Source organism: Eubalaena glacialis, chromosome 3 (genome assembly GCF_028564815.1).
Source record: "Eubalaena glacialis isolate mEubGla1 chromosome 3, mEubGla1.1.hap2.+ XY, whole genome shotgun sequence".
Lineage (NCBI taxonomy): Eukaryota > Metazoa > Chordata > Mammalia > Artiodactyla > Balaenidae > Eubalaena > Eubalaena glacialis.
In genome coordinates, this window is record NC_083718.1 from 765,240 (window position 1) to 781,819 (window position 16,580).

At 54.4% G+C, this 16,580-nt stretch overlaps 1 protein-coding gene across 1 annotated transcript; it reads left to right on the top strand.

The window, feature by feature from the left end:
- The first annotated feature begins 794 nt into the window (after positions 1–794).
- SYT2 (synaptotagmin 2) lies at positions 795–16,291 on the top strand. Its single transcript, XM_061187229.1, has 10 exons — positions 795–843; positions 2,715–2,784; positions 10,701–10,888; positions 11,753–11,919; positions 12,775–12,894; positions 13,117–13,284; positions 13,457–13,624; positions 14,481–14,598; positions 15,310–15,443; positions 16,085–16,291. Exons 1-10 carry the CDS (start codon positions 795–797, stop codon positions 16,289–16,291), a joined length of 1,389 nt encoding a protein of 462 aa, XP_061043212.1.
- Positions 16,292–16,580: the final 289 nt, after the last annotated feature.

The following is a 16,580-nucleotide window of genomic DNA, read 5'->3' on the forward strand; positions in this document are numbered from 1 at the left end:
GCCGCCAGAGAGGCCGCGGCCCGGGCCCGCGTGCCGTGCTCCAGAGACGGTGGTTCACAGCAAGCAGCAGCGCCGGGTTTGGTTCTCGCAGCCGAGCTGCCGGCCGGGCAGGGCGAGCGCAGCCTGTGCTCCGGCCGCCACAGGCTGTGTGCGGGGTGAGGCCGGGTCTCGGGCCGGAGCAAGGGGAGCCGTTTGAGCCGAGCGGAGAGAGGCAGTCACTCAGCCACGGTGGGCGGAGGCGCTCTGGGTGGCGATGGCGATGGCGATGGGGGCGAGGGCGCCGGACACAGACGACGGGCCTGAAGGCCGCCTTCAGGGGCAGCTGCGGTCCCCAGGGCGGCGTCTAAAGGTGGCAGGATGAGATTCACGTTCTAGAAGGTTGCTTTGGGGGCAGGGTGGGTGCGGGGCCGAGTGCGGGGAAGGTTGCGGGGTCACCGAGGCCTGGCAGAGAAGGGGCTTGGGGCAAACGGAGGAGTCGGAGTTGTGGCCGAAACCAGGGTGCGGGGCCGGTCGGGTGGCCATCGCGGGCCGCCCGGCGCGACAGGCACGCAAGTGTCCACGGGGTCTGGTGACCTCTCCTCACAGAGAGCCGCGTGGTGGGGTGAGGGGCACAGCCCAGGGGGGACGGAGGGGGGAACCGGAGGTGAGCGTGAGAAGGAACGGGTCAGAGGGTCCCCTTCAAACGGGAGAAGGTCCTCGGCTGGGCAGGGGTCGCCGCCTGGCCTGGGCGGGCGGGTTTTGTGAAGTGTCTCCTCCGCGAGGACAGAGGAGGGTGCAGGCGACTAGGCCTGGAGATGGAGGCCGGCCCTCCCTGCGAGGTGGCCCTGGAGGCCGGGAGTCGAGGTCAGGGCCCAGCGTGTCCCGTCCAGCGAGGCCCTCCCCCCGCGGCAGCCGGGCGCTCGTGGAGGGGGGCGGGGCCGGCAGGCTCTCGGCGCGAACCCCGCCCACCCGCCCGTGGGGGCTCCACCCCCCTGACCGGATCACCCCGAGGCCCCGCCCTCCGTCACACTGAGCCTTAGATCCACACGTGAGTTTGGGGGTCGCGGGCACTCAGTCCGAGCCGGGCAATTTCAGGGCTGGTGTTTTGCCGGTGAGTCTCACAACAAGACAGAGAAACAGGGTGCAGGGACCTGGGAGGACGTGAGCCGAGGGGCTAAGGGGCCCCTCCGAGGCCAAGGAGGTTTCAGGGGGCGTCCAGGCCGAGGGGGAGTCAGGCCGGGGGTCGGCGTTTGCTGGGTGAGTTTGTGGCCCACGCAGAGAGCAGAGGTGAGGGAAGGGCAGTGAGGAGGAGCCGGGCCCAGGCCAGCGGGGCCTCTTTTCTGAGTGTGAACAGAAGCCCTGGGGGCTTCACGTGGATCACCCAGGCTGCCGTGTGGGGATTAGACTGAGTGGAGGACTGTGGCAGCTTCCAGAACGTGGCTGTTGTTCTTGGCTGAACTGGGGGACGTGGTGAGTGGAGGAGGGAGTTTGCAGATGCTCCGGCTGGGCGGCGAGGGCAGGAGGGGCTGAGGACCCCAAGGCTTTGGGCGGGGCCCCTGGTGCCGCCTGGGCAGGGGGCCCGGCCCTGCCCCTGCCCCGCCTCCGCCCGGCCGGCATCTGCCTTCTCAGGATGTGTGTTAGTCCCCTGCTCTCTGGGCAGCTGTGTCCTCAGGCCCCAGGCCCTGGGATCCACGGATCTGCGGCCCCTGCTCCCTCCCAGCAACTGTCACTCCCCACCCCCGCCCCGAACCCCCGGAAACATTGTCTTATCTTTCATAAGAACTTGGGGATGACAAGACATTCATTTTGGCTGTTTTTGACGCTTTTCCCCTTCCCTCTGGAGCCAGGCTCCTTTCCAGCCACTTTTATGCGCTTCAGTCTAAGCGAAATTTCCAAAATGTAAATGTGAACACGTTACCTGCATCCTTAGACTCCTTGTTGTGGCTGTAAGGTTGTGTGCCTGGTCCTGCGGGCTCACCTCCACCCGTGCTCCCTCCGTGTGGCCATGCTGGGCTTCCTCCAGGCTCTGGGCTCCCCATGCTGCTCCCACCCCTGGGCCTTTGCATGTGCTGCTGCTTCCTTTCCCCTTTGCCTGGAGACCCCCCATTCCATCACCAGTTCCTCAGGAAAGCATTCCTGCTCTCCCAGATTAGGTCAGGTACACCCCAGTACAGACTCACACCAGCAAGGGTCTCTCCTTTGTGCATTTCTCACAGTTACAATTTTACATTCATTTGTGTACAGTTATTTAACATCCAGCTTATAAGTCCCGCATGGGAAGTGGGATGTGAGTTCAATCAATTTTTTTTTTTTTGGCTGCGTTGGGTCTTCGTTGCTGAGCACGGGCTTTCTCTAGTAGTGGTGAGCAGGGGCTCCTCTTCATTGCGGTGCGCGGGCTTCGCATTGAGGTGGCTTCTCTTGTTGTGGAGCACGGGCTCTAGGCGCCCAGGCTTCAGTAGTTGTGGCTCGTGGGCTCAGTAGCTCAGAGGCATGCATGTGGGATCTTCCCGGACCAGGGCTCGAACCCGTGTCCTCTGCATCAGCAGGTGGATTCTTAACCACTGCGCCACCAGGAAAGCACTCAATCAGTTATTTGTTGAATGAATGAATGAATGAATGAATGAATACCTCCCCCATTGTTCTCTCTGCTCTGTCCCCGGCGTTCCTACCCTGTCTGGGTCCACATCATCTCTGGCTGGACTGTGAACTCACCCCTTGCGGGCCCCCTGCCCCAGCCTCACCCCCTCTGCTCCCCGTGGAGCTGTCGTTGCCCTTTAAACAGATCAGGCCACTCCTGCTGGGGACGTAAGTCCATCCGAGCCCCTTTTCCTGGACTTCAAGGCCCCTGGGATGGGCTCTCCAGCTGACGTCCTGGTCTGTGGGGCCCCCTGAGCCTGTGGCACACGCAGCACCGTCTGCCCTGGTCGATTCTTTTGTTTCATGATTCATCTCACTTGTCCTGTGGGTTTGGGAAAAGGTCCACATCCAGTAGGGGTCCCTCTGCTGTGCCGAGGCCACTCAGGCCCTTCGAAGGGGCTCCTGGATTCAGATCCGACCACAGTTATCGAACATCATCTCCGTGCCAGACACAATCAAATTTATTCTTTTAATTTTCACAACAGTTTTGAAAAGTAGGTATTATTTTCTGCCATTTTTATATGAGGAAATCGAGTTTCAGAACAAGATTTGTTTGGAGTCATCTGGCAAGTGGTAAGCATCCCGGGATCACAGTCTGCCTCTCCCGGCCGGGCTGCCTCTTGCCCACCACAGAATCCAGAACCAACGACCATGCGGGCTGAGTCTGATGAAAAGCCCACAGCTAACGTTGTACTTGGTGGAGAAAGACTGAACACTCTCTCTGAAGATCAGGAAAGAGAAGAACCCCCACTCTCACGACTTCTATTCAACACTGCACGGAGGTTCTTACCATGGCAGTTAAGGAAGAAAAAGAAAGAAAAGGCATCTGAATTGGAAAGAAAGGTGTGAAATTATCTCACTTTGCATGATCTTGTAGATGGAGAGTCCTAGGGAAGACACACCACACACACACGCGCGTCACACACACACATACACACATTCCACACACACACCATACAGTATCAGAACTAGTAAGCCAGTTCAGCATATGCCAGGACATGAGATCAATACACGAAAATCTACTGCATTCATATCTGTTAGCAGTGAACAATCTGAAATGAAATTAAGAAAGCAATTCTGTCTACAGCAGCATCAAAGAGAATCAAATATCTAGAAATAAATTTAACAAAAGTGTAAGACTTTATCCTGGGAACTGCAAAACAGTGTTGCAAGAAATTAAAGAAGATCTTAAAGGGAAAGACGTTGGAATATTACGTTGTTAAGACAGCAGCACTCGCAGATAGGCCCACAGATTCAGTGCAATCCCCATCAAAATCCCACTTGGCTTTTACAGAAATAAACAAGCTGATCTTTTTTTTTTTTTTTTTTTTAAAACAAGCTGAACATAAAATTCATATGGAAATGCAAGAGACCCAGAATAGGCAAAATAATCTTCATGAAAGAACAAATTTGGAAGACTCACGCTGCCTGATATAAAAACTTAACTACAAAGCTGCAGTGATTAAGACAGTGTGGTATTGGCATAAGGATAGACATAGATTAATGCAATAGAGAATCCAGAAATAACCCCTCACATTTATGGTTGGTTAATATTTTACAAGGGTACGAAGACGGTTCGGTGGGGAATAACAGTCTTTGCAACAAATGGAGATCCATACACAAAATACATTCACGAAAACGAACTCAAAGTGGATCGTAACTTGAATGTAGGAGCTAAAACTACTAGGCTCCTCTAAGAAAATATAGTAGATCTTTGTGCCCTTGGGTTATGTGATGATTTCTTAGATATGACACCAAAAGCACAGGCAACAAAAGAAACAGATAAATTGGACATCATCAAAATTGAAAACTTTTGTGCTTCAAAGGATACCATCAAGGGACTTCCCTGGTGGCGCAGTGGTTGGGAGTCCGCCTGCCAATGCAGGGGACACGGGTTCAAGCCCTGGCCCGGGAAGATCCCACATGCCGTGGAGCAACTAAGCCCACGAGCCACAACTACTGAGCCCGTGTGCCGCAACTACTGAGCCCATGCGCCTAGATCCCGTGCTCGGCAATGAGAAGCTACCACAGTGAAAAGCCCGCACACCGCAATGAAGAGTAGCCCCCGCTCACCACAACTAGAGAAAGCCCATGCGCAGCGGCGAGGACCCAATGCATCCAAAAATATATTATAAAGAAAAAAAGGACACCATTAAAAAAGTGAAAAGATAACCGTAGAATGGGAGAAAATATTTGCAAAACATACATGACAAGGAACTGGTATCCAGAATATACAAAGAACTCATACAACTCAATAATAAAGAGACAAATACTCAGTTAAAACATGGACAAAGGATTTGAACAGACATTTCTCCAAAGGAGACATACAAATGGCCAATAAACACATGAAGAGATGCTTGACATCATTAGTCATCAGAGAAATGCAAATCAAAGCCACAATGAGATGCCACTTCACCTCTACTAGGACGGCTATAAACAAAAAGACATGTAATAACAAGTACTGTCCAGGATGTGGAGAACTTGGAACGCTCATACGATGCTGGTGGGAATGTAAATCAGTGCAGCAGCTGTTTTAAAAAAATTTTTTTGAAGTATAGGTGATTTACAATGTTGTGTTAATTTCTGCTGTACAGCAAAATGATTCAGTTATACACATACATACATTCTTTTTCATATTCTTTTCCATTATCGTTTGTCACAGGATATTGAATATAGTTCCCTGTGCTCTACAGTAGGACCTTGTTGTTTATCCATCCTATGGATAATAGCTTACATCTGCTAATCCCAAACTCCCAGTTCTTCCCTCCCCCTCCCTCCCTCCCACTTGGCAACCACAAGTCTGTTTTCTACGTCTGTGAGTCTGTTTCTCTTTCGTAGATAGGTTCATTTGTGGCATATTTCAGATTCCACATATTAGTGATACCATATGGTATTTGTCTTTCTCTTTCTGACTTACTTTGCTTAATACGATAATCTCTAGGTCCAACCGTGTTGCTGCAAATGGCATCATTTCGTTCTTTTTTATGGCTGAGTAATATTCCATTGTGTGTATATGTGTGTGTGTGTGTGTATATATATGTATATATATATACACACACACACACACACCACATCTTCTTTATCCATTCCTCTGTCGATGGACATTCCATGTCTTAGCTATTGTAAATAGTGCTACTAGGAACTTTGGGGTGCATGTATCTTTTTGAATTATAGTTTTGTCTGGATATATGCCCAGGAGTGGGATTGCTGGATCATATGGCGACTCTATTTTTAGTTTAAGGAACCTCCATACTGTTCTCCATGGTGGCTCAGTGCAGCCACTTTGGAACATAGTTTGGTAGTTCTTTAAAATGTCAAATGTAGTTACCATATGACCCAACAATTCCACTCCTAGGTATTTACCCAAGAGAAATGAAAACATGTCCAAAAACGTGCACAGAGACGTTCATTGCACCATTATTCTTATAGACAAAAAGTGGAAATAACCTGTGTCCATAAATTGATGAATGGAGAAATAAAATGTGTTATCTATGCAGTGGAATATTACTCAGCCATAGAGAGGAATGAAGTGCTGACACCTGCTACAACATGGATGACCCTTGAGGACACTACGCTCCGTGGGAGAAGCTGAACACCAAGGCCACCTATCATATGATTTCATTTGTATGAAAAGTCAGAATAGGGGCATCTGTACAGATAGGTCAGTGGTTGCCCGGGGCTGGGAGGAGGGTGGGAATGGGGAGTGACTGATAATGAAGTGGGGCTTCTTTTTGGTGAAAATGGTCTAAAATTAGATCGTGGTGGTGGTTGCACAACCCTGTAAGTAAGTATACTAAAAACCACCAAACTGAACACGTTAAATGAGTGAATTGAATGGATGTGAATTGCATTCAATTAAGCCTTCTTAGAGTCGGGCCGTGGAATCCTGGACAGTGAGGTGGGGGTGAGGGAGGTGGGGCTGAGCCCCCGAGGCCCGGCGGGCTCCACCTTCCCTTTCGAGATGAATTTTAGGATCAAGGCTAGTTTACCCAGCACGTAACAAGAGCTTGCTAAACTGCTCGGCGAGTGTGAGCGGGGAGAATGCGTCTGCATCGCCGTGTGGTCAGGGCGGCTTGTGCCGGCCACACTGGCTCCGGGGCGAGGACTCAGGTTCTTAGAGCAGGGGTGGAGCTTCAGGGCCCCTAAAACTTGCCGTCAGAAGAGCTCTGAGTGTAGGGAGAAGCACAGTGAGAAGAGCCTTGCTTTTGCCTTTGCTGTTTGCATCCTGCTGTGTGTTTGGTGCTTCTAGGAGATGTGCTGTTTGTCCCATGACCTGGAGCACCTCCGGTGTGCGCTGCTGTCCGGACACCCCCTGGGCTCCCACCGTGCACCGGGCAGAGGGGTGCTGATGTTGCCTGCGTCTGACCTCACAGGGCCTGTGGAGGGGGCTCGTACCCCCATTTTGAGAAGCAGAAATAGCTTGGTGGGGAGGGGAGGGTTGGGGGAGCAGAGTTTAAAAACTCGTAAGAACATTACCTTAAATGAAGACCATCACAATAATGCTTTTACCAGCAGGAGCTTGCAAACCATCTAAGTATCAAATACAGTACTACCATGTAGCAGGGTATTATTTAGCTACTTGATAACAAAGGAAGTTTTTAATGATAAAGGAAAATGCTTGTGACAAAATTTTATGTGAAAAAAGGGCATAATACCCAATTATATATAGTATGATCTCAACATGTAAAACACCCTCAGAAGAAAATACTGTTATAAGATTCTCCAAGGACGCTAACCTGTGTTATCTCTGGAAGGTAGGATTATGGGGAATGTCTCCCTTAGTCTCTTTCCGTCCCCCGTAAACCTGGATGACTTTTGTTATTAATGGGCAGCCCTGGTTTGAGTAGGAGGTTGATGTGCCGCTGTGTAGAGGGGGCAGGACTGGCGAGGGACCCCGACACCCCAGGGAGGAAGGGGCTCCGGGGGTGGACTTGGGTGCCATCTTCCTGGAGGAGAGATTGAAACCCACCCTGGGTGGGTGCGGAGGGAGCCTGAGGCACGGAGATGAGGAGGGCGGGGGTGCCGGGTGCTGTCACGCAGGCAGGAGGTGGCTCGGGAGTCCTCGCTGCAACCTTGCTCCTTCCCTGGGTGATGTGCTTGGGAGCGGCCAGATACAGGAAAGCCGCGTGCTTTTGCAGGCTCTCAGGTCAGGTGACTGGTTGGAACCTCAATTCCAGGGCTTGTGAGCTAAGTGGCGGGGGCTCCCTAGGCCCTGGGCCTCCGTTCCTGCATCTGTGAAACGGGGCTGGTGCGTGACTATGGGGAGGAGCGACTGGTGGCCCTGTGGTTGCTGCGTCACCAGTGTCGCTACTGCTGGAAGTACCCTGGGACGTAAAGGGATTACGACTAATACAGTCTTTTTAAAATTTTATTCTTATTTATTTTTTTTAAAACAGGGACTCATATATATATATATATTTTTTTTAATTTTATTTATTTATTTTTAGCCGCGTTGGGTCTTCGTTGCTGCGTGCGGGCTTTCTCTAGTTGCAGCGAGCGGGGGCTACTCTTCGTTGCGGTGCACGGGCTTCTCATCATGGTGGCTTCTCTTTGTTGCGGAGCACGGGCTCGAGGCGCACGGGCTTCAGTAGTTGTGGCTCGCGGGCTTAGTTGCTCCGCGGCATGTGGGATCTTCCCAGACCAGGGCTCGAACCTGTGTCCCCTGCATTGGCAGGCGGATTCTTAACCACTGCGCCACCAGGCAAGTCCCGGCTAATAGTCTTTTTTTTTAAATTAATTTTTATTGGAGTATAGTTGATTTACGATGTGTTAGTTTCTGCTGTACAGCAGAGTGAATCTGTTATAAATATACATATATCCACTCTTTTTAGATTCTTCTCCCATATAGGTCATTACAGAGTATTGAGCAGTCCCTGTGCTATACAGTAGGTTATTATTAGTTATCTATTTTATATATAGTAGTGTGTATATATCAATCACAATCTCCCAATTCATCCCACCCCCCATTCCCCCCTGTTAACCATAAGTTTGTTTTCTACATTTGTGACTCTATTTCTGTTCTGTAAAGAAGTTCATTTGTACCATTTTTTAAGATTCCACATATAAGTGATATCATATGATACTTGTCATTCTCTGTCTGACTTCACTCAGTATGACAATCTCTAGGTCCATCCATGTTGCTGTGAATGGCATTATTTTGGTTTTTTTTATGGCTGAGTAATATTCCATTGTATATATGTACCACATATTCTTTATCCAGTCATCTGTTGATGGACATTTAGGTAGCTTCCATGTCCTGGCTATTGTAAAGAATGCTGCAGTGAACATTGGGGTGCATGTATCTTTTCAAATTATGATTTTCTCCAGGTATATGCCCAGTAGTGGGATTGCTGGGTCATATGGTAGTTCTATTTTTAGTTTTTTAAGGAACCTCCATACTGTTCTCCATAGTGGCTGTATCAATTGACATTCCCACCAATAGCGTAGGAGGGTTCCCTTCTCTCCACACCCTCTCCAGCATTATTGTTTGTAGATTTTTTGATGATGGCCGTTCTGAGCTGTGTGAGGTGATAGCTCATTGTAGTTTTGATTTGCATTTCTCTAATAATTAGTGATGTTGAGCATCTTTTCATGTGTCTGTTGGCCATCTGTATGCCTTCTTTGGAGAAATGTCTATCTAGATCGTAACCCCATTTTTTGATTGGGTTATTTGTTTTTTTGTTTTTGTTTTTTGATATTGAGCTGCATGAGCTGTTTGTATATTTTGGAGATTAATCCCTTGTTGGATGCTTCATTTGCAAATATTTTCTCCCATTCTGTGGGTTGTCTTTTGGTTTTGTTTATAGTTTCCTTTGCTGTGCAAAAGCTTTAAAGTTTAATTAGGTCCCATTTGTTTATTTTTATTTTCATTCCTCTAGGAGGTGGATCAAAAAAAATATTGCTGCGATTTATTGCAAAGAGTGTTCTGCCTATGTTTTCCGCTAAGAGTTTTATAGTATCCAGTCTTACATTTAGGTCTTTAATCCATTTTGAGTTTATTTTTGTGTACGGTGTTAGAGAATGTTCTAATTTCATTCTTTTACATGTAGCTGTCCAGTTTTCCCAGCACCACTTATTGAAGAGACTGTCTTTTCTCCTTGTATATTCTTGCCTCCTTTGTCATAGATTAATTTACCACAGGTGTGTGGGTTTATTTCTGGGCTCTCTATTCTGTTCCATTGATCTGTATTTCTGTTTTTGTGCCAGTACTATACTGTCTTGATTACTGTAGCTTTGTAGTATAGTCTGAAGTCAGGGAGCCTGATTCCTCCAGCTCTGTTTTTCTTTCTCAAGATTGCTTTGGCTATTCGGGGTCTTTTGTGTTTCCATACAAATTGTGAAATTTTTTGTTCTATTTCTGTGAACAGCGCTATTGGTAATTTGACTGGGATTGCATTGAATCTGTAGATTGCTTTGGGTAGTATAGTCATTTTGACAATATTGATTCTTCCCATCCAAGAACATGGTATATCTATATATTTGTGTCATCTTTGATTTCTTTCATCAGTGTCTTACAGTTTTCTGAGTACAGATCTTTTGCCTCCTTAGGTAGGTTTATTCCTAGGTATTTTATTCTTTTTGATGCTATGGTAAATGGGATTGTTTCCTTGATTTCTCTTTCTGATCTTTCATTGTTAGTATATAGGAATGCAAGAGATTTCTGTGTATTAATTTTGTATGCTGCTACTTTCCCAAATTCATTGAGCTCTAGTAGTTTTCTGGTTGCATCGTTAGGATTTTCTATGTATAGTATCATCATGTCATCTGCAAACAGTGACAGTTTTACTACTTTTCCAATTTGTATTCCTTTTATTTCTTTTTCTTCTGTGATTGCCATGGCTAGGACTTCCAAAACTATGTTGAATAATAGTGGCAAGAGTGGACATCCTTGTCTTGTTCCTGATCTTAAAGGAAATGCTTTAATTTTTTCACCATTGAGAATGATGTTTGCTGTGGGTTTGTTGTAATGGCCTTTATTCATAAACAAACAGTCTTTAGCTTTTGGAAGAGCCTCTCCTGGCCCATGGGCAGAGCCGTCTGCACTCGGGCCTGTGGGATGCTCATCCTGCCCCCTTCACCCATAGCCGTCCCTCTGCCACCATGAGGAACATCTTCAAGAGGAACCAAGAGCCCATGGTGGCTCCCGCCACCACCACCATGCCCGCTGGGCCCATGGAAAACTCCACCGAGAGCGGAGGCGCCAGGGAGGGCAAGGGGTACGGGTTTGCCACGGTGAAGGACCGATTCTTCAATGAGATGGTCAAGTTCCCTCGTGAGTGTCCCTGTGTGTGGCCTGGGGGTGGGGGTTGGAGGGCACCATGGGGGTGTGACAGCCGCGATCTTTCCTAATGTTTGGACTCGAGGCTGGATTATTTGGGGATCCCCTTCAGGAATGGGGGGCAGTGTGGTCTGGCACTAATGAAGGGAACAAGGGGGTTTCTGTGCCCTAACCTGCCCGGGGGAAAAAATGTTCTTATACTTAGAAATCTGTCAAAAGATGGAACCAAAAGAAGGTAAAAAATTATGAAACAGAAATCAATCATTATTCAAGTTTTCCAGTCACACTTTTTAAAACTACTTTATTTTGCAAGATAGAAAATAAAACCCCCTACTGCTTCCTGGATTTCTGGTAAAGGCTGTGGGGAGAAACTAGAGGTCCGGATTCGGGGAGCAGCCCCACTGGTGGGAGGCGGTGCTTCAGCACCTCGGAGAGCAGCCCCGGCTGGCCCACGGCCCGCCCCTCCCCGTACTCCCCCAAACCCGCGGCGCCTCTGGAGCCCGGCCTCCTGGCACAGGCTCAGCCCTCTCAGGACTGCGCCTGAGGGCCGGGCCTTCCTCCCCCACCGGGGTCTGATGAGGACCATCCCATCCTTTGTGTGAGCCGCAGTTCCAAGGATCAAAGTTGTCAGATCTCAGCAGAGCCCAGATGGGGTCCCCGTGGTGTGCGCCTGGCTGCTGTCCCTGTCACAGGCTGTCCCCACTGGGGCGGCCACCAAAGTGTGCAACTTACGTGCACACCGCTTGTGGGTTTACAACGCGGGGTGTGGAAAGGGGGCCGGGCCCCTACCCAGTCTTCTGTCACCGAGGGGTCGGGGCTGCAGGAGGGCACCGCTGACCCCGGTGTCCCCGTGGGCAGTCCCCCGCTGGGCGCTGGGCGCCATCGCGGTGCTCCTGGGCCTCCTGCTCCTCACCTGCTGCCTCTGCATCTGCAAGAAGTGCTGCTGTAAGAAGAAGAAGAACAAGAAGGAGAAGGGCAAGGGCGCCAAGAACGCCATGAACATGAAGGACATGAGGGGCGGCCAGGTAGGCGGGGGCCGGGAGACCAGAGGCCCCTCGATGCTTTCCGGGTGGGAAGGGCTCACTCAGGTCAGCAGGGCCTGTCCTTGACTGACCCGAAAGGAGGCCGTTGGGACAAAATGCTGGGAAGAGAGACCCCCGCCCACCAGGAAGCCACCATCGTGTGACCTGGTTTCCCGCCGGCAGGGCTGCTGGACCACGTCCCATTGTGGGGCCCCGTGGGTCCGTCTCTAGTCCACAAGGACGTGGCTTTTCTCCCCGTCTTTCAGGGAGCAGGGAGTCAGCCTGGAAGAGGCCCTGATGTACCCGTGTCTCCTTTTAAGTTTGCAGAGGCCCCGGGTGCCTCACTTTCCCCATGTTTGTTCTGGGAGGAATTTCTTGCTCAAGGAATCAGTGCGGAGGGAGGAAGGAGGGCTGATCTCAGGAGGTCGGCCAGGGGCCGTGGCCTTTGAGTCTGTGCGTGCACGTGTGCATGTGTGTGAGAGCGTGTGTGAGCGCGCATGTGGACGTGCGTGTGCGTGTGAGCCTGTGGGGGCCCCGGCCCCGCCACGCAGCTGGTCTGAGCTGCCAGATTTTCTTACCACTTTCTCCCTTCTCCTCCCACCTGTGGACTCACCTGGCCTGGACGCCCGGACTGCACGCCTGGTACGTGCTGCCCACGTGGTGGCCTGCACTGTGGGGGGGGGCCGGGGGTCGCAGGGAGGCTCCGCCACTCAAGAAGCCACGTGGCGTCCGGGCCGTGCTGGGGGCTGAGGGGACGCGGGGCCCGATGGAGCCCCCCCAGCTCTGGGTCGGGGTCTGCACGGGGGTGGCTCCCCGCCTTCTCTCTCTTGACCCTCCCTCCCCTCCTCAGCCCCCCAGGACGAGGACGACGCCGAGACGGGCCTGACGGAGGGAGAAGGCGAGGGGGAGGAGGAGAAGGAGCCGGAGAACCTGGGGAAGCTGCAGTTCTCCCTGGACTACGACTTCCAGGCCAACCAGGTGTGCGGGCCGGGGGCGGGGGCGGCCCCCGGGGCTCCAGGGAAGGGCTGCGCTCAGGCCGCCCGCCGTCCACGGGCCGCCCTCCTCGGGCAGACCAGTCACCCCTCGGCGACCGTCTCCCCTGTCTTATTCCGATTCCCTGGGGAGGGAGGTGGAGACCGACTTCCGGTCTGGCACCCGCCCGCCCCCTCGGGGCTGACCCGGCGCCCACTCTCTCCACAGCTCACCGTGGGCATCCTGCAGGCCGCGGAACTGCCCGCCCTGGACATGGGCGGCACCTCGGACCCTTACGTCAAGGTCTTCCTCCTTCCAGACAAGAAGAAGAAATACGAGACCAAAGTCCATCGGAAGACGCTGAACCCTGCCTTCAACGAGACCTTCACCTTCAAGGTGACGGGCTGGGCCTGCTGCGGACCTTCCCCTGGTCCTGGGCTGTAGCTGAGGCCCAGAACCAGCTCGGCCCGGACCCGAGCCCGGGTGCCCGCAGACTCGGCAGGCGTCCTGCAGGGCCCCCAGAGGCCCCGAGCTGCCCTGACCCCTCCATCCTGCCTGTGCCCTGCAGGTGCCGTACCAGGAGCTGGGGGGCAAGACCCTGGTGATGGCCATCTATGACTTTGACCGCTTCTCCAAACACGACATCATCGGGGAGGTGAAGGTGCCCATGAACACCGTGGACCTGGGGCAGCCCATCGAGGAGTGGAGGGACCTGCAGGGCGGAGAGAAGGAGGAGGTGAGGGCGGGAGAGCTTGGAGGGTCCGCCCCACACCCCTGGCTTTGTCTCTGCAGACGAGGATCGGCCACCTGGCGGGGCACCTCCGGTGGACAGGACACGTCGCTCTTGTTTCTCCCGCGGCTCTAGGCCCACTTAGGGCCAGTGACCCACGTGGGGACCTCATTCACCCACAGGGAGAGCCCACATCAGCAAGGGGGGCTTGTCTTCCTAGAAACTGCTACAGCACTCACTCACCAAATATTTATTGAGCACCTACTGTGTACCAAAGCCTCCATTTAGCCACCATCCCTTCCAAGCAGCAGCCGAGTGTGTTGGCCGAGTCCCTGTATGTGAGGCGTGTCCTTCCGCACCTCGGGGCTCAGGTCGCGCGGAGGAAGGGTCAGCACCCCGACTGGGATGTGGGTGGGGTGGTCAGCCTGGGCCCCGAGGCCCACCTCTGAGAAGCTTCGACTGTGCCGTGGCGTTGGCTGAGCTCTCAGGCCCAGGAGCCCCCATGCCAAATCGTTCCCCTCTCTTACTAGTCACAAGGTCCTTGCCCTGTGACACTAACACAAGGAAAGGGATGCCAAGGGCTTCGAAGGCTACAGCTCACTCTGTGGGCGGGACGGCTGTGATCAGGAAGGGGGCTCCCAGTGCCCTTGGGTACCACGTCTGCTCCGAGCCCCCTCCGCTGCCTGCTCAGGCTGGGGAGGGCCCCCCAAACCCCACGTCCGTCCAGCGCCTCCGCGGCACCGTGCCACCAGCAGCCTGTCCTCGGCTCTGCAGTGGCCACCCGTCGTGGCCAGGGCTGTGCTGACCCCGGCCTGAGGCCCCGAGGGGGTCTGCTGTGCTGACCGCGTCCCCTTCCCGACAGCCGGAGAAGCTGGGTGACATCTGCACCTCGTTGCGCTACGTGCCCACGGCTGGGAAGCTCACCGTCTGCATCCTGGAGGCCAAGAACCTCAAGAAGATGGACGTGGGTGGCCTTTCAGGTGTGTGCGTGGCTTCTGGCCGCCATCGGGGGGCACCTGCGAGCCGGTCGCGGCCCAGAGCCCTCGACCTGGACAGCAGGCCTCAGACACGCGGGACACACAGGCTGTCTGAGCGGCTTTGGGTCCTCAGGGCAAGACGGGGCGGGGAGCCCCGCTGAGAGCTGCCTTTCCGCTGCTCTCCCTGTGGGCCCTGGAGGGAAGGGGTCAGGGACGTCACCCCCATGTGAGGCAGGGACAGGGAAGGGTAGGCGGTGGGAGGGCTCGGCCCAATGCAGGCCCTCCGTCCGTGCCCGGGACCTTCTACAGGGGGAGATGGGGGCGGCTCTGCCTTGGAAGGGGCTCCGGGCGGGGCTTGGGGGGCGACTGCCCTGCCTTCCTGAAGTGCTCAGGTTCCCGCCAGCCCAGCTCCGTCCCTGACCTCGGGCAGATGGGTTCCCTTCTCTGGGCCTCGTGGCTCATCGACAACGTTGGAAGGATGGGATGGGGTGGGTCACTGACGTGCCCCTGCCCAGGAAGGACATCACCAAGTGGCCCCCTGGCTCCTCACCGAGCGCCGGTGCAGGCCCGTCCCAGCAGAGCTCCAGGCGGCCACAGCCATGGCGGGTCCCGGAGGTGAAGCCTCTGGCCGCCCTGGCCCGGAAGCTGGCTCTGCTGTCCCTGGGCTGGCGGGCCGGACGCGTGCTCAGGGCCTGGCCGGCTGCCTCCCCACAGACCCCTACGTGAAGATCCACCTGATGCAGAACGGCAAGAGGCTCAAGAAGAAGAAGACGACCGTGAAGAAGAAGACCCTGAACCCGTACTTCAACGAGTCCTTCAGCTTCGAGATCCCCTTCGAGCAGATCCAGGTGCTGGGCTGGCAGGGGTGGACACGGGGCGGGTGACTTACCCACTGACCACTACAGACAGACAGACGGCCACCGCCCTGGGGCTTCCGTCCCGGGCGCTTCCCAGACCGCCTCTCCTGCGGGGAGGTGAGCAGGAACTGCGCGCAGATACTCCCTTTGGGCCTCGAGGTCGGTGGCAGGGCGCGTGTGTGTGGTGAGGCGGCGGCCGCCCACCTGCCCCTGCTGCCCCTCCTCTCTCCCTGCCCTCCCTCCCTGCCGACCCGGCTGCTCTCCTGCCTGGGGTCTCCTCCTCTCCTCTCCGCCTGGAGAGGCCCTCAGCCTGCACCTCCCAGTTCCCGTCACTTCCTCCGTGAAGCCTGCCCTAACTGCCCCGCTGGACGTCACTCCCTCTGAGGTCCCGAGGTGCCTCGTGCTGGCCTCTCGGGCGTGACCTTTGTCACCTTGCGGGGATGCATCTGCTCTTCTGCTCCCAGGCGCTCAGCACGCTGCCAGGGGCCTGTGTTCAGTCGTTGGCGGAAGCGAAGGATGCGTCAAAGGCGCGGGCCCCGCCTCCGTGTGCCGGCTCTCGGTTGGGGCTGGGAGGGGGCTGGGTCGCCGGCCCCCTTCTCCTGCCCACTCCCCCTCCTCCCCGCCTCCTGCAGAGAGTCCAGGTGGTGGTCACCGTGCTGGACTACGACAAGCTGGGCAAGAACGAGGCCATCGGCAAGATCTTCATGGGCAGCAACGCCACGGGCACGGAGCTGCGGCACTGGTCCGACATGCTGGCCAACCCCCGCCGGCCCATCGCCCAGTGGCACTCGCTCAAGCCCGAGGAGGAGGTGGATGCGCTGCTGGGCAAGAACAAGTAGGGGCCGCGGCCCTCGCAGCCGCGCTCCAGAGCCGCCGCTACCTCAGCTGGGCAGCCCTCGAGGCGTCCCTGCCCACCTGTGCGCGGCCCTGCCCCCGTTTCTCCGCCCTTGCCCTCTTTCTAAAGACCCCTTCCCTCCGACGGCGGCTGAGGAGGGCCCCTCGGAGGTGAGAGAAGCCTGGCCCGTCGTTGCCCCGGGAGCTTCCTCGCTGCATGCCCGCCACCCTCTGCCTCCAAAGCTCCACCCAGGCCTCGCCCCGAGGGAGGCTCTCTTGGCGGCATTTTCTGTT

Excerpts from the sequence above, each read along its gene's own strand:
- SYT2 (XM_061187229.1), top strand. The coding sequence starts at position 795 with ATGGAGGCCGGCCCTCCCTGCGAGGTGGCCCTGGAGGCCGGGAGTCGA. Across the intron at positions 2,785-10,700 it reads AGGCCACTCCTGCTGGGGAC|CCGTCCCTCTGCCACCATGA; the intron begins GTAAGTCCATCC and ends CTTCACCCATAG. Across the intron at positions 12,895-13,116 it reads ACGACTTCCAGGCCAACCAG|CTCACCGTGGGCATCCTGCA; the intron begins GTGTGCGGGCCG and ends CTCTCTCCACAG.